At 38.3% G+C, this 27720-nt stretch overlaps 1 protein-coding gene across 3 annotated transcripts in view; it reads left to right on the forward strand.

Moving 5' to 3' along the window:
* The window catches only part of erbb4b (erb-b2 receptor tyrosine kinase 4b), a 343553-nt gene that overhangs the window by 301190 nt on the left and 14643 nt on the right, over positions 1–27720 (forward strand). For all 3 annotated transcript variants that reach the window (XM_076875129.1, XM_076875130.1, XM_004555522.4), the window contains exon 21: positions 27384–27539. In XM_076875129.1, the coding sequence (XP_076731244.1) occupies positions 27384–27539 (156 nt within the window). The remainder of the gene's footprint in view (positions 1–27383; positions 27540–27720) is intronic.

The following is a 27720-nucleotide window of genomic DNA, read 5'->3' on the forward strand; positions in this document are numbered from 1 at the left end:
TCTTGCCATGCCGCTGCTGACAAACCCCCAGGCTGTGTAACATTTTCATGGTATAGAATTAATCATACAAATTACATTGTCAAAAAACAATGAGATAAGCTACATGTACATGAATAAATATATGCCTGCTGTGAACAGTTGTCAACATGGAGAGATTTATAATTCATAAAGGGTAGATATGATAATGTATTATTTACCACTGTGTTGTGTTACAGTGTGTCCCATGCATATATTGTTTTGTGTTTTCAATAATTGGCTACCACTCCTGGAGACTCAAATAGCCACCAGGGGCCTCGGTTAATAAGGTGCCCACCCTTGAGTTGACACAAACACAAATTGTCCTTCATAAATACAAAAAGAATTCTCTGAATGAGACTCATAATAACGTCTATCTAAACTTGCGTCTTGAAAATACACATTTTTTATTCTGTTTATCTTCAGCGCACACACTCTTGCAGCCTCACATGGCTATTAAGGTTCTTGCAAGTGACAGGGCTCCATTCTGAGGCAACATCCCTGTGGTCCTCCCTCTCAGTCAAGGCCATGATCATAGCTGTAGATTATTAATGGAGTGATCTGTCATGAGAGCCATACTAATGAGCATATTCATCAGAGCCACCACATACGCAGAGCTATGATGCCCAGAATTTTTTCTCTATTTTGTTTTATACTTGCATGTTCTGTTACTAAGAATCATTTTCTCTTCCCTATGACTTTTTGGTTTTTGACTCTCTGAATCCAACAGCACTCTCTTCCATATGTTGTAGTTGTGATGTGAGTAATTTAGAACTGATCTGGCTACTGCTAAGTAAAAAAAAAAAGGATTATTCTGCTGTTTTGCTGTGGTAAGCACAGTGCAGTCTGAAATGCTGTTTCCAGTCAATCTGGACAGCTTCTTGGAGAAGTTTTACACAAGGGGCTTGATGAATAGCTTTGTCTTTATATTAGTGTGATGGGTGAAATGTGGAAACAGCTCAACCATCACACTAATTTGCCTGGGAAGGGAAGTGAAATCCACTTGTAGACTTTGTCATATGTTTAGTCAGTTCTGGCTCTACACAACTGAATACAAGGACTACAATACAGAGTGATAACTGTGATATAAATAAGTGTTATATCTTAATGATTAAATCAGGCATTGGAATGCAGCTGACAAGAGGAGGACTTTAAACTGTCTACCACCTCAAACAAAGTCGCCACTATGAATTTATTATTGGTAAGCCATACAAAAGGTTATACTATAGAACACGTGTTCATGGGCACATTGAGTCTAATGTGCACATGATCTAAGAGGATAACAAGCAGGCCTGCACTGTTGTGAACACAACACCACACAATTTTCATATTGTCTCTTGGCCTTGCATATTACTTATTATTTTCACTTCCCAGTGTTTTCCTTTAACCATGCTAGCAGATCGGCTCCAATGGTCTCTTTCAAGTTGAAGTAATGGCCTTCCTTTGTGTGTTCTCCCTTTGCCCGAGTCGGTTTTCTCAAGCCTTCTCTTAAAGTTCAAAGACTGTTCAGTGTTTCTCGAAAGAATCTCCACCTCTAAAGTAAGACTGATTTTTTTATTTTTATTTTTTAAAGAAAAAGAAAGTTAAGTTAAATCACAGATAATCATGGACTGGATCCTACTATGAGTTTGACATTAAGTGGAAAAAATTGAAATGTGTGAAGGACTGCCATCAAACTTGGGACAGGCAGTAATTTACCCACTGGAACATATTTCTATCTGTCTGCTGAAGTTTCATCGAGCCACTAAGCTCTTAAAAAGAAAAAGAAAAAATCACATAAAAAAATCAGACTAAGACTGACAAGCTGGCAATGTCTATTCTAAGAAAAGATCGAGGAAATATTGCGTGAATTGTACTGAAATTCTTTAAGCCTTTTAGCTTATTCAACTTTCTGTCAACTACATCTTTCTGCATCAATCTTTGTCAGAGCAGAAGAAGGTGGTTGGATGCAGTTAACCCTCTCCAGGCAGGCGTTGCAGATTTGCAACAGTTAAATACTAACAACCTGATTACCTCACATACATATTTTATGAGTTTTTTTTACTTGGTTGTGCATTAGCAACAAAAAGTTTAATTTGAGCCTGAGAGGGTTAAAAGGATTGACACTGATCACGTGGAGGACATATAGTCTGTTCTATTTAAATGTCTTTTTCCTAGTGCGTAACTTTTGATTTTTGTCTTGCTTTTTGTCTTCTACGGTGTCTCACATATATATCCCTATTACTTATTGCTATAGCTACCAAGACTGTCAGCAAGGACTTCTTGTTGAGACACTCAACAAGAATACCGAAGCCAATCAAAATGTGGGATATTTTCTCAAGATATGGGACAGTAGATACAAATGCTGTGCAGTCTCACATAGAGTGGGATATCTGCTCATGCTAGGTTGCAGTGTTTATACTCCCAGAAGTCCAACACTGCTTTTTTGCAAAGCAGCTAGTGTGCAAATGATCCACACAAGGTGTCCTTGGTCCTTGGCATTTGCTTGGTTGTGGCAATGGTGACACTTGTCTCAATCCAAATAAATCACAAGTCCTGGTTTAGCATCAGATTTAAGTGCTAGCGATTAATGCATTAATAACGCATCTGTAATCACTGTGTTAAAAAGTTCAATTAAAATGTGACAAGAAGTGTCTGTATGATGCCATCGAGCTTGTGATTTTTTATTTTATTTAACAGCTCGGTGTCCCATTAACTATAAGACTTGTCTCAGTATCAAGTAGTGACAGCAATTCAATGCCACATTTTGGACAACGTTACGCTGTAGGAATGCCTCGCCGAGCCAAGCATTATAGTAGAAATTCTTTACTGAATACACCACCACCTTTTCTACTTCTTTTGTCAACATTGCTGGCCTGGGTTGCCTCCAAGTCAGTGATTGTGTGAATGTGTGTGTGGTGAGAGGGCCACACTGTGTGTTTCACAGGGTCATTTCTCAGTGTAAACCAGACTAGGCAAACATGCTTCTCTCCAACTCATTACATACATCCCCAGGGTTCCAATGAAAACTCAGTTCACTCATTTCCCCAGTCTACTTTGTCTATTCTCCCTCTCCTGTCTGTATTTATTTCAGTATGTGAATCTCCAATTTTTCTTTTTCTATACCTCTTGTCTGAGCACTGTAGAAAGAAGAATATACCCTAGGCTCCCATGGATGCTTATTTTTGTTTGCAATCTTTTGTTGGTACAAATATTGGACTCTCTATTCTCATGTCAGTAATAAGGCAGTGTTGACTCACCATACGCAGATCTCTGTGATAAACTACCCACTGGCTGGTTGTTTTATTTTTCCCTTTGAGCCCACTTTGTAAAGCCATGTTCCTATAAGCAACTAGTGCTACATAGATTTGTTACTGTGCTGTATATGGCACAGCCCGACTTTGTATGTGTTTAACATATATTAACAGTGGCTATATAAAGGGAATAGTATTATAATTAGTGGTAATAGGAGGAGGAGTAGCAGCAGCAGTACTACTTTTTAAAAATTATTTAATGATTTTGTATTTTGATTTATTGCCTAGTAGTCATGATTGGAAGCAAAAATTTAAATAAAAATTTATTTTTGGCGAGACACAATTTTTCAAGGGCACCATCGACCTCAGGGCTAAGATCTGCTCTTGGACTAATGTGAAAACCTTAATAAATTAAAATGACTGCAGCAGTGTTTTTGGTTTTCCTCTTTTCTTTTTTTGAAGGAAGTGATTGTGGTAGCCTAGCAGGGGGTGCACTCCTTACTCTTAAATTTAAATTCAAATGGACAATGTTTCAATTAAACTTGAGAAGTGATTAAAACAGACATGAAGATGCGCTTAAATTAAACAAGCTAATATTTACCCATGGGAATCGGAGGTGGGGATGGGGGGGTATATTCTGGTCGCTAACATTAAATCATATAGTTATTTATGTAATCATGAAAGACCACCGCAAAAAAAAAGAAAAAAGAGCTTCAGAATTAATTAGATTGGACATGAAAGAGAAGGAGACAGTAAGAGCAAGAGAGGAAGAGAGATAAGCGGACACTTGTTGACGTTTCTAAGGTTTGGTAGTATCAAAGGCTCGATGCTTGTGATCTGCGCCGCGCTCCATGTCTTAACATGAGGTTTGAGAGCAAGGGTGCTATCTGCCAAAGCTTGCTTGGAATCAAACATCTGAATGCAATTTGAATGCTTTGCTTTGAGAAACAGAGGGGAGAGAAAGAGGAGAGCATTTGATAGTCTGTGTAAAAACTGAAACAGGGATAGCTGAGATCTGGAGATTCTACTGATATTGCCCTGGTAAAGATCCATCTTCATTTTTTTTTTTAATTGTAGGACTGTCTTGAAACATGTTGCACCCTGTATTCAACATGTTGTTGTAATTGTCAGTGTATCCAAATAAAAATGAAATCATAATTGATACGGGGAACACTATCTGCAGAGATGCTGATATCTCTTGATTAGGGGTTTAATGGAAATCCAACACATTAGCATATACAGCATATACTGTTTGCATATTAATTACAGGTTTCGATCATTTTATTTATGAGTCAACTAGAAGTGTCATTCTGAGAAACTGCTGCCTTTTGTCATATAGAGTTTATTTGCTCACTACCAATCAGGCAGAAGTTGACACACATCAAATGCATTTAGGTTTGTATTCACTGCTGTGTGCAGACAGCGTTTTTTGTTGTCTAATGAACATTTCATTGTTAACTATTTTGATAATATTCATTAGTTCTTTTGAACAGTACACAGTTGTCCTTTTGGCCACAATGAGACACATGGGTAATACCTGAGAATAATACCAGATGCCTTAAAAATTTAAAAGCATGTAATTTAAAATCAGAAATATCTTTAAACTCAAGATGTCACCACATAATGAGCTAGCTAGTAAAACATCTCGAGTAAAATCACTTACTGGGGTTTTGAAATAATAACCTGCAGTTGTATTACTGTTTTTTATTTATAGCTGTGAAAATACTGTTTTGCTTTCACCTGGTTGGGGTCTTTGCTCCAAATGAATAGGAAAAAAATCGAATAATCGTGAGGTTGATAGACTGACTGGTGCAGCATCAGTGGCAGTGTAGATGTTGTGTTGGAACATGGTGAAAAGGTTGTTGAGCCTGAGGCATTAGCTCAGGATTTGCCAGTCTTCCTGCTTTCAAATTCTCACATATAGCACGGTGACAAGCTTTGGTTTGTTAAAGAAAGAATAGAACATGGATACGAGCAGCCAAAAGGTATTTTAAGTTAGAATAGCTGTGTCTTTACATCAAAAGGTGCTAATTTGATTGGTTTAGGCATACAATTAGTATTACGTCCTTGCTGCCTTCCTCTGCAGGCATTTTTGGATCATGTAACTGGGAACAGGAGGGGAGGGCAGAACACATTGTAAGGATTACATTTCCCATCTGGACAGGGAATGCCTTGGGATTTTCCCAGGAAGAGATCGAGGGCTTGGCTAGAGAAAATTGAAAAGGACATCTGGGATACCTTGCTCAGTCCACTGCCACTATGACCCAGACCAGATAAGCAGTGGAAAATCAACAGATGGAAGATGTACAGATGGATGGCCTTGTGGTCTTAGTAGTTGGGGTTTGTTCTACCTGAAAAATGTTTGTTGATTTTTTTTTTTAAGAAAAGTGACACTTGGTCATGAAACTTGGATTGGCCTGAATGCAAAAACACACACCGCAAGGCAGCAGACAGATAAGTCACTGTAAAGGACAGAAGGCTATACAAAAACTATACGACTGTACTGACTTATAGTTGCAGTGTTGTCAGTCAAAAGAAAACACAAACAAGACAAGAGAAAAAACATTCTCTCTTCCTTTCTTTCTTTTCCTCTGACTCTGCCTTACTGAGTCACTCATTCACACACACACACACACACACACACACACACACACACACACACACACACACACACACACACACACTCACTCATACGCAGCAGTGACACGGTTTTAACAGTGTCTGGCTGAGTGAAGATGGATGTGGCCAGGTGGGGGAAATAGATGACTGCAGGCAGCCCACACAATGGATGAGACTGGCAGCTCAGGGAGACGGGTCGACACTAATGAGTGACTGCCAAACACACACACAAACTCACACAGGTAAACGGAAGCTTGTAGACATCCGAACTTGAAAACACAAACATTAACAAAGTGATTGAACACATGCAAACAAGCACAAATACATATTGTGATGCCCTCAAGTAAACAAGCACACGCCCACAGGCTTTGTTTAGCATAGAAAATGTACTATATAATAGTTTGTTGTATTTTTTTTTTTTTATTTACTTCACTTTTCCTTTCGCTCTGTGTCAGTGTCAAACTACAAATGATCTCACTTCTTTTTAACCTTTCATAAACACAAACAGAAATAAACCCAAACACTGTGCTGGAGATGCATATTTTTACAAACTAAACTACCTAAATATCCTCCCCACACTTTTCATTACCTGATAAGTTCTCCCTCACATTTTATATTTATTTCCCAGAGGATATAGATGTATCAACAGGCTCTGCAAACACAGATCTGGAGATCTACACGTGCGTGCATGTGTGTGTGTGCTCGTGTAAAACCCCTTCTGTCTTTTTTTTAAATCGCTATGTGACCTAAAGGTTGTGAACATGGACTCTAATGTTACATTTGAAAAAGTACGGGACTCCAAGAAAATACCAAAAGATTTTTTTTAAAGCATTATAAAAACAAAGAACTGCTTTGCACATTTGTAATTGTTATTGATTCTGTCTCCTGATTCTATCTTCTGAGTAAAATTGTAATGATGAGATTAAGAACAAGGCAACACTGAAGTGTGGCAACAAGCGTTTTGGCTAGCTTTTCTGTGGGATTCTTTTTTTGTGCGCAGCTGTAAAGGGGCCAAGTTCCACATATTCTTTGTTTACAGTTCATATGTAAGGACATTTTGAATTCTGGAATTTGTGAGTTGGTGTCACCACAAAAATCAGCTTATATATTGTTCCATAAGCTTTTCCATTGTGTCTCGAGTCAGTAGTAAGTAAAGTAGTAAGGAGCAAACTGCTCAAATTTTACCTGCTCTGGTTGTTTTGGGCTTTTTTTTCTTTTGGCATTAGGGAAAAAAAGTTCACTTTTAGCCAGTCACATCACTTATCGGCAAACAAAGATGCTTGAAAACCAGGATGTCTGTTTTTTCACCCCTTGGCCATAAAAGGCTGATGGGATATTGTCGACCTCACTGGGTGGGCGGGCAGGTGGTGTGGACACCCGAGTTTGTCCCAGTGCGTTTGACCTCAAATTTAAAGTCAGAGGTCAAGATTTCTGAAAATTTTGTGAACACAATAAATCGAGAATGATATCACCTCGGATTTTCAAGTTCATACCATAGGTGCATCTACTTAAAATCTCAGATAAGTCCAAGTTCCGGTGTTCTTGACCTCAAGGTCAGAGGTTAACTTTTCTCGAAAATGATCCTAGTTCATCATCCATGGATGATGAACAAGGATCATTCAGAAGTGTTCGTCTATGCTCTCGTGTCAGGCGCTTCAGTAGTGTCATGCGGCGGCTGTGTGAAGGCAAGAGAGGACCCAAATGCACGGCTCTAGACACACGGGGATGAACTCAAAGGCTGGTCTTTATTAACAGGAACATAAGAAGTCATATAAAACTATACTGGGAGCAACTAAAAGCTGAGGCGCTGGGAAGGCACGGAAAATGCACACAACCTAGAGGGACGACGCAACACAGAACAAAGGGACACTCTGACATAAATACACAGAAGGTAACGAGGGAAGTGGGAACACACGGGGAACACAGCTGAAGACAATTACTCATGGCCGAGCAGGGAGGACACGAAACTGACGATACTGACACCAAGATGTGGACCTTAAACACAACACAGTACACAGAGATGAGCACGGAGAGAGAGAGGCAGAGAGAGAGGCAGAGAAGAAGGATGAATACGAGGGGATGAGGAGAACACAGAACACATAGGATGGGAACACGGTACCAGAGCAAACACCACAATAAAAACATGGACACAGAGGGAATCCAAATACCAAACCAAACAATCCAATGGACATAAGAAACAAAATACAAAACTACAGAAAAACTAAGAACACTGGGTCAAAATGACCCAGGACCATGACAAGTAGATTACTCCTGCTATTAACAGCAGCCGATAGTTTTTTCTCCCCAGGACATAGCTTACATATTACTGTAATGTTCTTGTCTGCTTGTTTCAGAGAAGTGAAGAGCATGTCCATTTCATAAAACAGCCACTTGAGCCACTCGCTTCAGCCGAGTCCGACATCTTCCGCTTTAGAATACGACTATGCAGCAAACTGGCATGAAATGACGTGCACCTGCACTACAGCGATGTTAAAGTGGCAGAGTTTACTTCTACGTTTAGAAGATAAATTATTGAAATTAAATAATGATATTCAGCGAGTTTAATTATTTTACAATGTATTGCAAGTACATTGTAAGTAACTGTAATTAAAATACCTAAAAATGAACAGTAATTAGTTACTCTACTTTTTCAGTGGAAAAGTAATTTAATTACAGTAACACATTACTTAGTAACGCATTACACCCAACATTGGTGATGGATCAAGAATCCATCTATAACTTGCAGGACACCGGCCCTCGAGGCCTGGAGTTCGACACCTGTGGCTTAGACCCACTTCACTTTCAATTACTAAGCTGCCACTGTAGATACATCCTCACTAGCTACTCTAGAATTGACTCAAACCTTGCTGTGTGTGTAACAATATAACAGATTAAGAGTCTGGTAATGTGAACTGTAAGTCTGAATGAATTACAAACATGTCTATTTGAGCAGTTATGGTCAAAGATAAATCAATGAGTGGATTTGTGTTTTTGAGTGTGATGTCTGGTTGACATGTCCGCTGTTTTGCCAGAGCCAGGTGCCAGGCTCTGTGACATCTCACCCACCCGGGCTGCAACATACCTGCCAGCTCTTTGAATTGAGGACAAGGTGAAAGCGGACTAACTAATTGTGATACATTGCTTACTGCATGACAATATCAGATGGTGGCCTCCATAGATTACTTTGTCAAAGATTCACTTTTTATGTATGAGGTGATATCACAGTCGTTCCTCCTGTAAATTGTAATAACATTTTTTTCACACCCACGATTCTGCAAAAATGCACATCTACAAGAAATTATTAAATGCTAATCTCCCTAGCCCTTTGAAATGTAAAGTCCAAATTAATAGTTATAATTTATTGATATATGTAGTCATTTGCTCCATTAATTAGACTTACCTCATTTACATAAACCTTAGTTTATCTCGTCACGGTGGTTGAGGCAGAACATTTGGCAGGTTTTGCATCTTGTTTTTGTAATTGAAATACTCTCCCTGCTAAAAGATTTGCCCAGCATATATCATTTATTGCTATATAAAAATGTTAGAAGTGTCTTAAGTAGCTCCCAACACTATCAATTTTGGTAGAGAAGAAGTCTTTTTGGTGTTTTAATAATGCACTTGCCAAAATGAGAGAGACTAACTGCAAAGTACAACCAACATGCCATTAAACCTTTTAATGGTCTCAACCTCTCCATATTCCAGTTCACTGCAATTAGCAATAAAATTGTTAATGGGAGTGGACTTATGATGTAGCTGTAGTGCAGGTCAAGTTACACGGTCACACATAAAGACCTACACCATCAGTTATTTTCAGTGGTCTCTGACTCATAGAAAGGACATTTCTTTCTTTCTTTCTTTTTTCTTCTGTCTTCAATTATTTCTCAGGGAAAAAATACAATTTCAAGTACATGAGTCAGACTTCAGAAGCACAAATTCCTCTGTGTCTGCAAACCTTTTTCATCAGACTTTATTATGTTTAAAGATTTTTTTTCTTATTTTCTGTTTTAATTAAAGGTATACAAGCAATAACATTTCTGAAAATGTCATATAATAAAAAGACACCCACCTAAATTACAGCCTAGTGTCTTAAAAGGGAATAATATAGTAACTAATAAAGCTTACATTTTTGCTTGTAAGCCATTAGCAACTACTTAACCTTAAAACCAAGCTATTCTCCTCTCTGGAAGATCCGTTTGAGCAGCGTCATCTACAGCAGGGGTAGGCAAACTCCAGGCCTTGAGTGCCGGTGTCCTGGAGGTTTTAGATGTGTCCATGATCCATCACAGCTGATTTAAAGGGCTAAATGACTCCTCAGCATTTCTTGAAGTTCTCCAGAGGCCTGGTAATGAACTAATCATTTGATTCAGGTGTGTTAACCCAGGGTGCGATCTAAAACCTGCAGGACACCGGCACTCGAGGCTTGGAGTTGCCTACCCCTGATCTACAGCTTACAGCAGCCAGAAAACCAGTTCACTAAAACTGCAGAACAGAACAAGAAGCATAACCAGACTGACAAGAGATGTAGAGTCAGACATTGTTACAGAAAAGAACCACTCTGTGTCTCTACTCAATCGAGGCATGAGAAATGATATGCCAAAGCACCTGCTTTGAATTGAGCCATACTGCCTACATTAGCACAACCAGAGCAGGTGGGTTTTGTTAAATGAAGATTCACCTTGGGCACCTTGAAATACATTTTGGATAGAGTGTCAAAATGTCATACCCCAGAGGATGTAAAACTAGATATTTATAGTTTTCAATCGAGTCAACCAACCTGAGTAACCATAAAGTTTATTTATGTCTTCATGTATGGACACAGTCTATTCTGAACTGTTTTCAAAGTGATATATTAAAACAAAGCAAAGATAGTTTTTGTATTTTGTGGGGGTTTCTTTTAAGCATAAAAACTAACTAACTTGGCTAATTTGGAAGTGATAATGTCCTAAGTAAATAACCTGCTTAATTAAGCTGTTAACCTACATAAAAGAAGCTAACTACTTGCACTAGAAACTTTTTCCCAAGTAAATAAATTAAAAGTTTAGATCAAAGTGTAACTTACATTTTTCAGAACAACTTTGAAAATATTGTCTGTTTGGAAAGTGCATGATGTGTCATTAACAGTCATAAAACGGCAAGCTTCCTAATTCAAGGTCCCAGGCTCTGCTCTGCTGTTTTATTTAGCATAACTGCGATTCAAGCGATATACAGTAGCTATCAATATAAATGTGATGTGAATACACCATCTACAGTAGTTGTAGAATTATTCAGTGCATAGTTGTACTGGTACTTGTTGTTTAGAGGTTTGGGAGTTTGGAAATTAGTTTATGCTCATACAGGCCTGCTTATCTCAAGTGTTTGAGGGAAATTTGAATAATATCATTACATGAAACTGCAATGTTTGTAATTTAACTTTCCTTGTCCTTATCCATTTCTGCGCCCCTGTGCCTATGAAGCCTGTTTGAGCAGATTCCTTTTCCGAGCACATCTTAAAAGCCAGCATAGGACATTTTATAAGCTAACAGCTCTTTTTAAACCCTTTCAAGGGTCCCGGTAGAATTGTCACAGCTCAAGGTTGTGTTGGGATGTCATCGGTATCATCTGAGAAATGAAGCAAATGAAGCTAAACTATAGAAAACCTGTCCTACTCATTTCTCCTGATCAGGACTCAAGGTTCCACATTGTTGAAGCTGTTATCATGGCAGAGACAGGATCCCCCTGTTACAATTTGGCTTTTGTTAGAACTCGTTGACAGCATGCAGGCAAGTCTCACGCTGCCTTTGTCAAATTGGGGCTGTCTATAAAGGCCTCACACACTCATGGTCTTACACCCGCACACACACACACACACATACACACACGTTGATACATTCGAAAGCTCAGAGGAAAAGAAAGTACAATATTGATGACAGTCTTCACTGTCTCCAAGGCTTACCACAAAATCAACTTCCATCAGACACACGTGCACACACACACGCAATAGAGGGTTTCAGTGTGCAGACAGGCAAGAGTGCACTCTTAAAAGGGGGCTCAAATGCACACCATCATATATATAGACATACATTTGCACACACATGCACGTCTTTGTATGCTCACGTGCATATATGTGCAGATACAGTCTCTCCTTTGTCTCTGGAGACAGTGTATGCATTATTTACTGAAATGACAGTGGACAAAACACACTAAGATTACAAAAATAGCAAGAATTTCAGGAATGGACAATGCTGTCTGGTTTTATTTTTCAGTATACCTTTTGAGTATTTGATTAATATTGAAGGATGTTTTTTCTTGGTTAATAGTAATAGCAAACGAACTGGTAGCTTTTATTGAAAGTGTAATGCAGCATAACATAAAAATACTCAAGTAAAGGACTACCTCAAATTGAATTCCTCAAATTTCACTTTAAGGTGCTATACTTGAGTGACTGTGCTGAATTGCATTGCACAGTTAGCAAGGTTGTTTTATAGTGTGGTTGCAATTAAGAAAGGGGAAATGCGGCAAATAATTTTCTTTCAAGCATGAATTCAGATTGATTACACTTTTGCTTCTGGAGCATAATAATAATAATAATAAAAAACAAACATTTATTAGACACTCGGTACTCAACAGATACTCTCTACATCAACCCATTCCACAGAATTCCTGCTCGATTATCAAGCTGCCGGCCTCGCAAAAGATCAATCATAGATCACAGTTAATGTCTCCCGTTTCGACACCCAGTGATTGCCTGGTTATTATCCCACTAATTATGACTATCATCATTATTATCATTTCTCTATTACAGTTCATTACTCCAGCACTGAAAAAAGGATGGTATAATGGTCTAAGTGGCAGTTATTCCATTTATTGATTGGTTGTAAGGTGCAAACCTTGTTGCATGCTGTTTTCTCCTCTGACTGAAAGTGTCTGAGAGCTGACAAGTTATTGCCGGGTTTTGAACTATTGGGCTGTAAAACGGCAAACTCACCAAACAAATAACTGACAGTGGGCAGGCATTTAATACACTTTGCTCACAGGATTGACTGCAATGTAAACAACTATTTGCTGTTGGGCAAAGCCAGGGGGGTAAAGTATATTTTATGATGAGCTATTTTATTGAGGCAATCAAAGATCAAACTACTATTTGATTATTGAAAATCAAATATGGCCAATGCATGCTTTTGTGTTAATATAGTAACTCAAAAGAAAATGCCTGCAGATAAAATATTTTCACACTAGGGAAAATTGCTTGATCACATTTTCTTTCAAACAACCACACAGGCAATTTGCCATAAAGATCTGCACCAGTGCACACTCTGGTACCTAGCGAAACAGTAATCTACAAGTAAATTTGTTATTTTCCGAAAATCAATATTCCATGCTTTTTTTCTTCCCGATTCAAAAACTTGGTTTGGGTTGATGCCAATTGAAGGTCTATACACTATATTTACACACGAGTATTGCCTCCAGCCAGATTTGCATCAGCCTAAAGAGTGTAACCTGACAGCTCATTGCTTGTATTGAACATGTACAGTGCAGTTATTGTCTTGTCCAGCTTCCATTTAAGGGAGCTTTAAGAACTACCCACTATCCTACTTGAAAATAAAGAAGTGTACACACTTGAAGACCCTTCCTGTAGGCAACATTACAGTTCAAATCAAACGCAGTTGATATTTACTCAAGTGCTTTCTCAGCAGTCTTTCAACACACCCACCCCTTTGCAAACAACCCCAGGCAATCTCCATACACTCCCTCACTGGAAAGCACAAACAGACCAGGCTCAGTAGATAGCGAGACTGTCCCACCTTTGGGAGGTGAAAAAATCCGAATAAACCCCTGCTCTAAATAGTTGCGGTTTCTCGCAGTCATCATCCTTAGTCAACAACTGACTCATAACCTATGTTGTTAAACGCCAGATGCACAAGCTGTACCAATGCGATTAAGGACATAAAGGAATATCGCATCATGATGTTGTTGGCAGAACATAAATTATCTCCGTGAGAGTCAAATATCTCTGAGTCAAGACAAATACACTTAGGGTTAGACTGACAACCATGCATTTTGGGATTTAATGACATAAGCAGTGAACCATTTTCATTGGCCGTAGGGTTATACTCAGTTCATAGAGGAATGTATTTACATTCAGCTCGACAGCATACAGACATTGAATGAATCCTGAAATCCGTCTGACTCCTATAGTGACGCGATTCTGCTGCTCTCTTACGCTATAAAGAGCATTTTGATGGTATGGTTTGATCTTCTTGCTGCAAATTATTGCAGGTTCACAAAGATGTTCAGAGTCACCTTTAACCCATCCATCCTGATGTGGTTGGTCTCTTTAAAGATAATAGTGCCCACACACATGCAAAAGATCTTGGTCACATAGCGCTCCACCACATCATCAAAACATCAAATGAGAGGAAATTGCTTTTGAAGATTAATGCTCAATCATATATCCAGTCAAGTCAAAAAATCCAGAAACTTCCTGGGACACTTAATGTTGTTTGGGGATTTTTTTTTTTCTTTAATTGGTCAGCTGTTTGTAATTGTGAGGCACACAAGTCGAGTTAAGTAACACAGAAAAAGTAATTTTAAACTTTACTCATAGGAGTAATTGTTAAACTTACAGTATGATGTGCAGAGTTCACTCGTAAGTCTTTTCTTTTAGTCTGCACTCCTTTACGGTGACAAACAAAATCTATATCTCAGTATGTTGTCACAAACAACACAGATGTCTTTCTTAATACGTATCAATAAACAACATATCCATTTAACAGTAATTCCAAGTTGTGTACAGTTATGAGAAAAAGAAAGTTCTCACAGGAATTTATGCAGTCTAAGTACATCATTATTGCTTCTATAGGAAATAAAAAAGAAAAGTAACATGGAGGCACTGCTAATCAGATGCACTTGTGTCAATATCCCAGCAAATTCACCCCAAGGTCAGACTGTGCAAAGCTCAGAGAAACTGCAAAAAACCCAAGAGCTACATCTCAGGCTCCACAGTTAACATCTTAAATGTTAAAGGTCATGACACTACTATTAGAGGAAGACTGAACAAGTATGGTTTGTTTTGATGGGTTGCCAGGAAAGAAGCATCTTCTCTCTAAAAAGAACATGGCAAAATGTCTTAAGTTTGCAAAGTTGCTTCTGAACAAACCACAAGACTTGTGGAGCAATGTCCTTTGGACAGACAAGAACAAAGTAGAGATGACTGGCCAAAATACACCGCACTGTGTTTGGTGAAAAATAAACACATACCAGAACCTGATACCAACTGTCAAACATGGAGGTGGAAAGGTGATTATTTTGGCTTATTTCACAGCCATAGGACCAGGGCCGAATTTCTCTGTATACCAAAAAATTCTACAGTCAAATGGGACTTGGCTTGGCTGAAATTGGATCATTCATCTGGATCAATCAACAATGATCTCAAGCAAAGCAGAAAATGCACAACAGAATGACTGAAAAAGAAAAGAATCTAGGTCTTGCAACGGTCCATACAAAGTTCAGACCCAATTGAAATGTTGTAGTAGGACCTTAAGAGATCTGTGCATAAACGAATGCCTGCAAATCTGGATCAGTGAATGAAGCAACATTGTAAAAAAACTGGGCCAAAATTCCTCCATAACGATGTGAGAGAATGATGAAGCCGTATAGAAAATGATCATTATATAAGTTCTTGCTGCTGAAGCTGGTTCTACAAGCTATTGAATTGGGAACTATCCTTAGTTTTTCACAGAACTGCATATATTGACGTGAAAACTTGACTGTATGAAGAAAATGTTACAATGTACAATGTCAAATTTTAATTACATATTACAGAGATTTGTCAAACTATCAATTGTAACAGGGGTCATATACAGCTCCTGTCAAGTTTTAACTATATTATATAACAGTCAGTGACACTACACACCTTTAAACTGAAACATAGTGACATATCAGCAATCATCTCACTAACTGCAAATTCAACCAGACCCAATACTTCATGTGAGAAGAACAGATTGAGAAAAACACAAAGTTCTGCTGACTGATGGAACCCCAAAGGAACAAATTTTAAATAAAAATTTAAACTGTTTATCATTTTGAATACCATTTCAGTTATCATTGCCTCAGAGCACTTTGTACATACAAAGTACGTACATTGCTCTTCATAAGATGTGACTCATTCTGAATATAAACTTCCAGATGATGATTAATTTATCTTGACTATGAATCAATATTACTTGATTCATAGTCTTGGGAGACTCTTCTTTCAGAAAGAGTGTACAAATCAATTATGTTTCTATCTACAAGTACCTCATCTCATTGCAAAAAACCAAAAACACTTAGTCACACCAAAAAGTGTCTTAATTGTGCTAAATTAATTGAAAAAATATACAACATACTGTATGCAATTAAGAAACACTTTGATCTTTTATACTTACTGATTACTGTTGTTCCCATGGGTGTGCAAACATTTCATAGCAGAATGTCATGAAATCCATTTAAGAACAAAATTTTCAAAGAAAAACATCGGTTCATGCTACTTACAAGGTTTCCAGTCAATGCCAAAGAGTCAAATGCTGAAATGTTTGGCTCAGGAACTGTGAAAAAGAAAGAAAAACTGCCACAAAATACCCCATCAACTGCACCATCTGTACTCATCATTATTGTATTGAGTGCTTTAGCTGATATTTGATTGGATCTCTGTTTTAATTAGTGTGCTGAGTTCTCTCTGTTATGTATTTACTTTTTTTTGTAAATTATAGGCTACTGTAATTGAAGAGGGCACAAATTAAATGAGTCTGCGCCACAAACTTGATTATGTGTGGCTACAGCTCTGGCTGGCTCATGATAGAGGGAGCCCAGTCATCTGCTTCTTTCTGAAGCTTTAAGAATGACATTTTATGCTGTGTGTGCTCATTGACAAATTGAGCAAGCGAATCAGGCTGAAAAAGAGTAAGAGCAGAAGAGAGAGACAGAGAGAGGAACAGTAGCAGATTACAGCATGCCAACTATATTAACATATCCATCTGGTGTCTCATTTTTCACCACTCTCACTCACCCCATTGGCCCCTGTTGCCCCTGTCACTGGGCTCAAGCGGGCCCATCCAGGACAAGGTCATGTTGTTGCCGTATGTTATGAACCTGCCACCTGATCCCAAAGATGCCTGTAGGGACCTGGCATACCAGCATGTTGGCACGGTGGCAGCAGTAGCTATACACTGATAGAAAGCAAGGTAGAGTAATATAATATGGGTCATATATGCACACACGTACGTATTCCCACAAAATAACACCTTTTGCCAATGCTGTCTTTTTCAATCACCATTTTTATCCCTTTTCTGTTTGTATTTGTCTCTCTTCATCAGGCAGTGATAATGGTATAATCTTAACATGCGTATGAGTGTATTTCTGCCACACGTATTGGCAATCTTTGCAATCTAAACATCTATCTTTGAAACAAGTAAACAGCCAGATGGCATAACTAGAGTGCAACTAGGCATCGAGTGAAACATGGTAATATTGAAATACTGTAAGAATGAGAGGAGAGAGGAAGGCAGCAAAACCAGAAGTCATATTGTTTATGTGGTTAGCACTCCAAAGTCATCTACAGCATTTATTGATTTGATCGAAAAATATAATTATGAAAGTAAAACCACAACCACCTCCCTTCATTTATTTCCTTGAGCAAATAACATTTCTTTGGAAGTTTTCTATGCCCTATAGATTCTGCAGCTTCTGATTGGAAAGGTCAAATGACCCTTGAGGATTTTATATGCACAGCCTTGACTTTAGAGTTCAGTGAACCAGTGCCTCTGCAAAGACAAAGACAAAGACAGAGAAGTGAAGAGTGAGTTGCTGAAACAAGCTTTTCCCAAACCATCATTTAACATTTCATTCTGACCTCTCAGTATAAGATGATTCGGTTTAAAAAAAAAAAGAAGGAAGGATGGATAAATTTCTGCTGAGTGTTTGCATTTCTTTGCCCTCACCATGCATAGACCTGATTTTTTTCTGTGCCCTTTCGTTGTAGACCTAACCCTTCTCCCCAGCTTCCTTGAATTCCTATGACATCACCAGATCTTAGATGATGTAGACGTCGATGAAATGCCGCATCATTCTGAAAACCTCTGTGGCCTCCCTGTTGTTTCACGTTATATGTGCATATACTGCGCATCTCCAAAGTCAAACTGACCCTTGTGGATAAACATAATTATTACATAATGAGTAATAATGTTTCACATTTTCCACCAACTTGCAGTCAGACTTTCATGAGTCAAGAGCTCTTTGAACAAAATTATTTCTTACTTTTTAGGCACAACTCAAAATGCATGTGTGCATTGTCATTCGTTAAAGGGATTAAACTCCATAATTGATTTGAGTAAGTGCAAAACTGTGACTTTCCCAGATATTGGACATTTCAAGATACATTTCGCATAAACTTTCAGTACATAAAGCTGCATTAAATGTAATGTGTTACTTTATTTCCATCTGTGCCATTGTTCTTTATATTTCTCTTTCTGTCTGAGCTTTCTCTTTGTCCCTTCTTCTGTGGGTGGTGAGGTCAAAAGATACCCTTCATGCATTCATTCATAAGAGCCAGCTGGATGATGGGCTTCAAAAATATTAGCTTTCTCTCAAGCAAAGAGCCCTGGGTGCTTTACTCTCTTGTATTGTTTGTTTATTTCACTCAATTCAAGCTCCCACTTATGTGAACATTAAATCTACTTATTCACAACAAAATTAAAATTCTTGACATGTACAGCAAAGCTATAAAAAAAACTCTCTTCCCAGCTAAAATGCATGAGTCTTAAAAGGCAGGCTTAAACTGCCTAATAGACTTGAGATAAAATATGTGTTTGACTAGACCAGTAATTGTTGGAGGAATGGGTGAAAAAGCTCCAAAAACCAAAAAAAGAGAAAGTTTAGGGATTCCCTTTGCATTCTTAATGATATTTTATTGTTGTTATTCTCTCAGGCTCTTATATTTTTCTGATTTTTTTATACAACCAGTGACATGAAACTTGACCTTTTGCTTTTTCTCCATTGCATGAAAAAATGGATATTTTAATTTCCAGTAAAAATGATCACGTTCATACGCTATTCTCCACTGATATGAGCTAAACCTTTGACTGAATTATACATTATCTATTTAAAAGCAGCTTATATTCATTGTGTGACGGTAGATAACTTACACCTACAGCTATGACTAAGTAAGGTCAGCCTCTACTCATTCAGAGTCAAGAGAGTAAATCCCACTTATCATGATGGCTGCTTGACAGCTCTTTAGCAACAGCATACATACCCCATACGTTACAGCATATGGAATGAGACACTTCCCCTTCATCTCCACTGTGATTAGATAAAGCACAGTTTCATAGGTATGTATCATCTTAGCTTACTCATGTTATTGAGTTATGATGTTATTGATTGTAAGATCAGAAGATTATCCATACTGCCTGATCTTTAACAGTCACCCGCTTTAACCTCCTAAGACCCGAACTCTTCCACGGCATGCATTTTTAATTTCTCTTTGATATTTGAGCATATTGGGGCCCGATGAATGTAAAAAGAAAGAATAGCCAGATTTTTTTTTACCTTGTTTTTGTTTTTATGAAAAATAAGAGCCACATATGAGGGTATTTGTTTAAAATTTTTATAGAACAGTAGCGGTATAATGTCCTCGTAAGTGGATATCAGGCCCTTGTAGAGCAAAATTGAGTATTTTGGTCTAAATAACCCAAAATGTGATGTCCACATATGTGGACGTCCTAGGAGGTTAATGTAAGTATAGATAAAAAGGTGCATGCACATGTAATTACGAATTACATGCTATTAGAGATTCCATGCTCATACTGGCCAACTCATTCTGCTGAATCTTTTAGTGAACCCGATATCTGAAGCTCCCATAAACATCACAAATATTTAATATTTCCAATAAGATTTCTATATACTTCACGTATTTCCTATAGTGGACTTTGAATTTTAAAGCTGGCATTCACAAATATCATCCGCATTGGTGGGTCTTGAATCTCATATCAGTCAACTTCTTCTCATTCCCATTGTGTTAGACAGAAAAGACACTGGATATCAGACAATGATACAAGGTATTTTGTACTTTGATGTGCCCACTGTATCCAATGATAAGGACAAACTTTACATTACCGGGTTTATCAAGCAGGGCTTTGTCACTTTTTTAAAGCTGAACAGTGTTTTCAGCTTTTAATGGGTAGCAAAGCCCTGCTTTCTTTTTACTCCATGTTTGGCTAGATTAAGGCAAAAACTTTGGTTAGGATTAGGGATTAGGAAAAGATTCTGATTCGGTTCAAAATTTTAACAGACTGAGAAATAACACTAATGAGTTACTAATGTTTAAACGTGATGCCTGCCCAAGTCTCCAAATGTGACAAGTCAGGAGTAAGACTGGTCTCTTGCAAAAGGACACAGTGTGAGTATCTGTCAGATGCCTGCGGCTTTCACAAAATAGCAACAACAATTATGCTATTTATCCAGTGTACAATAGTTTTCCATATTGTAAGCACTACTCTGATTAAGTTGCATATTATCAGGGAATTTCCTATGTTAGTCCAATTTACCTACAAATGTATTCAGCCCTGATTTGCTCTTTAAAACTCATTTAACTAATCTGAATTTCACCAGTTCTACTTTTTAAAAGAATTTAAAATAGTTCAAATTACACTTCATCCAGCAATTACCTGAGAATTAGCGGTCTTATACTGTTAATTTACATTTCCTCCCAGAAAAAAATAACTATCCAAAATAGCCCCATAAATCAAATTATTAGTTGTAAATATTTATTGCTGGTTGTTGTAATTCAAAACAACAAAACAGTTTCGCCAGTATTGCAATTGTTGGGGATTGTAAGGGCTGAGTTTTATACGTGTACAAACTTATCTTTTATCATTTATTATTAGTGTTCCATCTCTGCTTCTGCCAGAGCACAGGTCAGAAAATAGAAATGATAGGTCACTTGGTGAGTAAAACCCTTGACTTGACTTCAGCTGGCATTTATTGCTTCTCTAACCCCTTTTATTAATGCTGAACCTGACATAGTAGCAATAGCGAGACACAAGAGACTTAATTCTACAAAAAGATTCTCAGGCCAGCTCTTTGCTCTGAGGCATCCGTGAATGCTTTACGCACAATTGAGGATTGTCTGGGCGTACTAATGTGTGTGTTATAATTCTACACACAACACATGCTGAAATGCAAGCCAAATGTTATCTCTTTTTAAAGGCACATCATATTTGCATAAGAGTATGCAAAGAGTTTGGAATACATCACTCTGAGATGCACTCGAAATGCAGGAAAAGTACTACTTTTCATATTTTTGGAATTGTTGTGGGTCAAAAGAAACTATGGAAAATTACTTCTGTCACAATATTCCGGTTTTGTCTCTGAGATCACAGATAATTTGTCTAGAGAGTGAAGTAAACATGAAAGTACAACATATAGGCATTATGCATTCATCCCAGCGCACAGTTCAAAACAAAAAGAACTTTCACCAGTGGGGGATAATTGTTTGTACGGTGACATAGTTTTTAAAAAAAAAAATACATTGTCAGTATCACTTATCCTTCTCTTCAATACCTTTAATTCACAACTTTTAGTGTTTTACTAGCTGATCTTTAATTAAAGAGATGAATGCATATTGCTCAGATGCACTTTGTGCAATTGCCAATTTGTGCAGGTGCAGATTTGTCTGTTTTCACATAAAAGAGAACCCCCCTCGTCTAGGTTGTAGGTATGGTAGTGCATCTGCATTAAGGGTTCATCAGAGAGAATAAATGTATATGAACAAGGTTTCCTTTTGCAAAGTGCTAACTCATTCTGAGCACAGACAAATTGTTCATATTCAAGCTGCCCACTAATGTCATTTTCTAAATTCATTCCGACATGGGAGCTCAAAATGAAATGAAAGCCTACCGCTTTCATCATTATTGTGTTATCATTCCCCCCCACCTTTCTCTCAGTTTCTCCTCCACATTGGTCCGATTTGTTTCACCTCATTCCTTAAACGGTGATTCACCTTCTCCCGAGCCTACTGGGGTCTTTTTATATCTAAACCCTACATTAAACATGTACCGCATTAAGCAGATCTCTGTACTGATGTCACCGGTCTCCAATAAAACTGCACCATTATTCTCAATATGATAACACGAAACAGACAGTCACTAAACATCCTGTGCCCTCCAGAGATACTGGCATCCCTGTTAAAATGAGCAAAAGAGGCAGAATAATAAAAGAGAAAAATAGCACAGATGAGTCATGCTCTCTTGCTGCTCACTATTCAGTATTATAAAATTACTATCATTCATTGTAATCACACTTTTCTACAGGGTCTGATGTTATGCACTCAAAAGGAAATGCACAGTATTTTATAACAACACCGACATCACAGAAAATGTGCATTTCACTTTGATTGATATACCTGTTGGTATTATTTCCGATAGAATCTAAATTCCTGAGCTACTAACAAATACCAAGCACAATATACTACTCAAGCCTAACTGAAAACAGAACATAAACCATACTTAACAAGATACAAATCAGGGGTTGGGGAACCAGTACATACTGATGAAAAGTGTGCTACTGGAATAAGGCAGTCGACATGAATGGACAAGGACTGATCATATGGTATGCAATGCTGATGTGATGCTACTATGCCAGTTTATCCAGTGTGAGGGGTTATATGCATTGCATGGGGGAATTCATCCATACTGACCAAGAAGCACCTAGTAGCTCAGTGCAATGTTCCTTGAATTTACTAAAGAGTGAACTCTCTCGCAAAGAGGGAATTTTTGTGTATAAGTTTATGCTGGTGCTCCAACATTACCTCCCATTCCAAAAAAGAAGCTGCAGACGCTCCCAGGAATGAACAGCTGGGCAATGTCTAGGTTTTGTGGGCGATCAGAGATGATCCCTTGAATGCAAGATGTGTGCAAACAACAACCTAACAAACTGTGGACTGAATTACACACTGTCAAAGGCTGACAGGGCACTGACTACTTCCTGCTGTGAGTCACGTTGGAAGACTGGACCATTTCTCTTTGAAGGCTTGTGAGCAGGTGGCTTGGGTCCTCTCAGAGGCCTGGCGGTTTGGGGGATCTGCGCAGCATCTGATGACATCTGATTTTATTTGGAGTCTGCTGGAGCTACTGTTTGAGTTTGGGGGGTTACAACTCCTAATGCTGCTATTACCAGTGGTATCACTTTGGACTTTGTATCTTTCACTGTTTCTATATTTTCTCATGCTCCTTCTTCCTGATGTTGCTATCAACAACTACAAATCACAGCTCTTCTACTCATTATCAGCATCCACTATATCAGGTTGGTTAGCCAGCATCTGCTTGTCTGTCTGGAACCTTATTCTTGTTGTTCTCAACAACCTTTAGTCTCCCATCGGGACTTGGGGACTTCTACTCTGTATGCGGCAAATATGTTCCTGCACACTATCCCAGCCACATAGTTGTGCTTCTCAGTGTATGCAGTCCCAACTTCCATCTTATATCCTGCTATCAGGCAACTAGGTTTCTTTCATTTCTAGAGAGGTTTAGTTGCTTTCTCTTTCAAGCTTTCACGACTGTTCTTGGTTAAATGGTATCCACTTAAACATATTAGCCTACAGAAACCAAAGGAAGCAGAAATAACACAGAGAATTAGCCAGAAAGGGAACAATGCAGTCCAAGGTAGAATTGATTTGTTGATGCTTGGTGACGGTATCGTCAATACTAGTTTGTGTCTTAAGTGCGGAGTTGTTTTAACTGAAAGATATTGTATTCCTATATTATTTTCCTCTCACACCTCACAAAAATGCTGTTACTGTATTTGTTTAATGAAATTAAAGTTCACCGTTCATGTAGGAAATTGTAACACTATGAATACAGCTTTAATTATGTGTCACCATGTGCAATCTATAAATTCTTCCTGAATCTTTATGAGCATAAATCCACAGTGAGAAACATCACTCCTACATAAGCACAGCATGAGAATAACCTCAGGCACACATACACATACACTCACTGAAGAAAGCGAACACACAAGAGGTTTATAGAGCCTCTGTTGGATGTTCAGTCTCATTAGAAGTGTTTCCTCATGAATAACATTATTCAGGATGAATCACTTGATTATAGATTTCTCTGTGTGTGCGCGTGTGGTGGCTATGTGGGTCGACAGCTTTCTCTGCATGCATCTGTCTGTGTCTCTGTGTGTGTGTGTGTGTGTGTGTGTATCTTGCCAGAATAAACAACAGTGGGAAGTGCCAGTCAGTGAAAAATGGGCACCACCTCTCTTCGCTCTCCTCCTATTGATTTAATCTCCAGCCCTTTGCCACTCGCTGCCAAATCTGTCTTCACAAAACACATCTAAGGACAATGCCTTCCACTTGGGTTTTGTTTGCAGGCCTCTCTGAAATAGGCCCAAATAACCATGGCAGGATATCAGAATATTTTCCGAGAGAGTAGCGATTTTCTTCACTGCCATGAGGATGGTTTAGCACCTGTATAGATTGTATACCTGTAGTATCTACTTATGTCCTTTTCACCGTCCCTTCTATAAATGAGATCTTCTTTGCAGCTTTTTTAAACAAACATTCTTCCCATCAGAAAGTTTAATAAGGATGGCTGAGTTAGTGTAGATTACAGTGATGCTATTTTATTATATGTAAATAAAACCTGTTTAATGTGAGAGTTACATGGTATGAATGGGTTTTGTTGTTGTTGTTGTTCTGTTATACTTATATTTCCTAAAATTCTGATGGGGGCATTTGAAGACTGTTCCGCTTCTAGGTATTCTAGAGATTTTTCTCCCTGGCTTGCTTTGCCGTGTAAAATCTCAGTGTGCAAGGTTTAGGGCATAGGTCTTATCCCTACTGATTGGAAAGCACCTCTCGTCTGGAGGTGCGATCATAACAGAGTCTGTCTGAACCCTGTGGATTTTCTCTGGTGGCAAGCTTACCTGAAATACAGCTTCCACTACTGGCAGCAGCCTGGCTGTCTCATCCAGGTTTGCTGCAATTACAAAACCTCTGGCAGTGAGTTGTTCTCATCATGTCCACATGGGAGGCCAGTAAATGAGAGCAACCGAGTAGAAAAAGAAAAAAAAGTTTGTTCCTTACGCACGTCTGCAGCCACTTCCCACTCTGCACACACACCATCACCTCCCCCTCTCAATCTCATCGTGCTGGCAAATTAAAATTCATGGGTTGCCAAACCATCCATTCTCTCTCCGCTGCTTAATTGTCTCGAAAATTGAGGAGATTACTGGGTGCGATTTATGTACAAATAAGAATCTGTCAGAAACCTGGCAGTGTATACATTGACATACACACAGACTCGATGAGCCATGGGCAATGACCAGCTTGGCCTTTGTCCATTTTCAATTCTACCCCTTCTGCAGCATTTTGGGCAAGGTATGCTTGCAAAAGTTGGCACAACACTTTGGGGAAAAGAATAGACACTCTCATAGACACTGAAAATCACACGTTGGCATGTTTGAAATTTAATAATCATCCCCTTAGTGTATATCAGCGTTTCTGCTTTTAATGTAAATTCTGCTTTTGAGCATATGGTACATCATAACATATCAGCTCATGGATCCTCATTGTTACTGTAATTTTTTTTTAGCTCTGGCACAGAGTGGAATCAGACATCATTAGATTGCTCATGTAAATAGCAAAAACCTGCACATTAGTCATGCCGTATGTTTTACAAGAAAAAAGTTTAAATACAAGTACATTGCTCGAGTTGCATAGTTTCCATTAGTCACAGTCTCAGCGATTGGGCACATTAATCTCCTAACATATTCCCAAACTGGCAGCACTGGCTATAAGAGCAGAGCTTAAATTTGCCTTACAAGTGCTTGTTGAGCTTAGAGCCAGTAGTAAAAGTCATTAACGCTAAAGCTCATAAATAAGCACTCATTTGTACAATCTGACCATGCAAATCTGAGAGATACTGATTCATTCTGATATAATAGCCAAAACAAAGAATGCACTCTGTTGTACTGTAATAGTATGTTTATGTATGATATGTTTGATTACTTCATTGAGGTGCTACCTACAACAGTTATGAATCTCAGTCTCCACAGCAATTTATGTGATTTTTTTTGATTGGCACAAATCATTATACTTTTCATGAAGTGAAATAACTTCACCTCCTGCCCTTAATTTTAAGGGCAGATGTAGGTGCATGGTGATATAGTCCCACATATGCAGTTATTGAACTTGTTCCTGTACTGCGCTGCAGTGAATAGCTGGATGGACATGTACTGTAATAGAATTATCTGCTCATGAGAATGATTTATTATGTCAGCGTCTTATGAAAGCAATATTATGTCATATTCATGTCTACAGGTGCATATGGGTTTGTATGTATATGTGCAGGTATGCTAAAAGCACCTGTTCGCTCCTGAGATTAAGCCAAACGAGGCAGTGTGATCATAGCCTTACAACTGTATGAATGTTATCTCACCTCTTAGACTGGTGTAGCTCAACCCCACCTATCTCCATCCCTCTACTCTCCTCCTGCTCCTACTTCTCGTTTCATTCCAGCCCATTCCAGCTAAATCCAATTTGTTATGGCTTCAAATAAGGCCTCGTTTTCTCTATCTTCTCACCACTTCAAACAAAGTGGCTTACATTATTGCTTGTCCAATTTGAAATAGTTTTCCCCTATTTTTCTGTTTCTTCAAGTCCACTCTAGCAGTGATGCACAATAGGCAGTGTAGGCTCAAGATGTGCTGCACAAGGTGTAGAAAGTGAAAAGCCTTTACACAGCTTTATGGAGATATTATATTGTAGCTTTAGGACATGGCTGGCATTTTGCTTCACGCTGAGGTTGCCTTTCTGCTTTTGTAATGATGCAAATTCTGATATCCTCTTTACCGGTGCACATGTTTGTGCACACGTGCCTCTCTACACATGGTAATGATGTTTTTTTGTTTTCTTGTAATTGTTTTTTTGTTTTGTTTTTATTAAGCACTTGTACTTTTTGCTGAAAAAAAATGGGGAAAACATCCCAGTGACATTAAAATTGGGATTTAAAATATTAACCTATTAACCTAAAACTGCAACAGTAAAATGTTTTGAGAGTTTGTTTTGTTGGGTTTTTTTCTAAAGCATATCAGTTGTAAAGACAGAGCACAGGGTTGGTTTCCTAATTGTTAAGTAAATATACAGATGGAAGTGTTTTACTCCAACATTCTTGCTCCTATGAGTCCTGTTTTAATTGAAAACATGCTTATGGATACTGCCTTTGATTGCATTGCCAAGCATTTGGCAGTTACGGGGGCTTTTCTACAGTCTAGTTGTTGATTGATGGGAATTATAAATCTAAAAATATCAAAGTGGTTTTAATGATGCTGATATAAATAATTAGAAAAATTCTAACGTTGACTTGATAGTGATAATGACGACAACATATGGTGATCTTAACTTGCATGAATTTGATTTATAGACAGCAGTATCATGTATGTTGTTGCAAATGAACTTGGAGGGAAATATTGTCTTTATGTGCATCTGTTGTGTTGCAGGGAATGATGTATCTAGAGGAGCGTAGGCTCGTCCACAGGGATTTGGCAGCCCGAAATGTCCTGGTCAAATCTCCCAACCACATCAAGATCACTGACTTTGGGCTGGCTCGCCTGTTGGATGTCAATGAAAAAGAATATAATGCTGATGGAGGAAAGGTAAATCGTGACATCTCCTTTAGAAACATTGTCAAATAATGAAATTTGGTTAATTTTGGGGGGTAAATAGACATTTAATTTCCTTCTGAGAATCTGAGTTGATGATCACTGCCACACACTGCCATGGAAAGCAAACATTAAACAATTTCCTGGCTGGGAAGCCTTCTTTTGCTCTAGAGAG

Source organism: Maylandia zebra, linkage group LG16 (assembly GCF_041146795.1).
Source record: "Maylandia zebra isolate NMK-2024a linkage group LG16, Mzebra_GT3a, whole genome shotgun sequence".
NCBI classification, from domain to species: domain Eukaryota; kingdom Metazoa; phylum Chordata; class Actinopteri; order Cichliformes; family Cichlidae; genus Maylandia; species Maylandia zebra.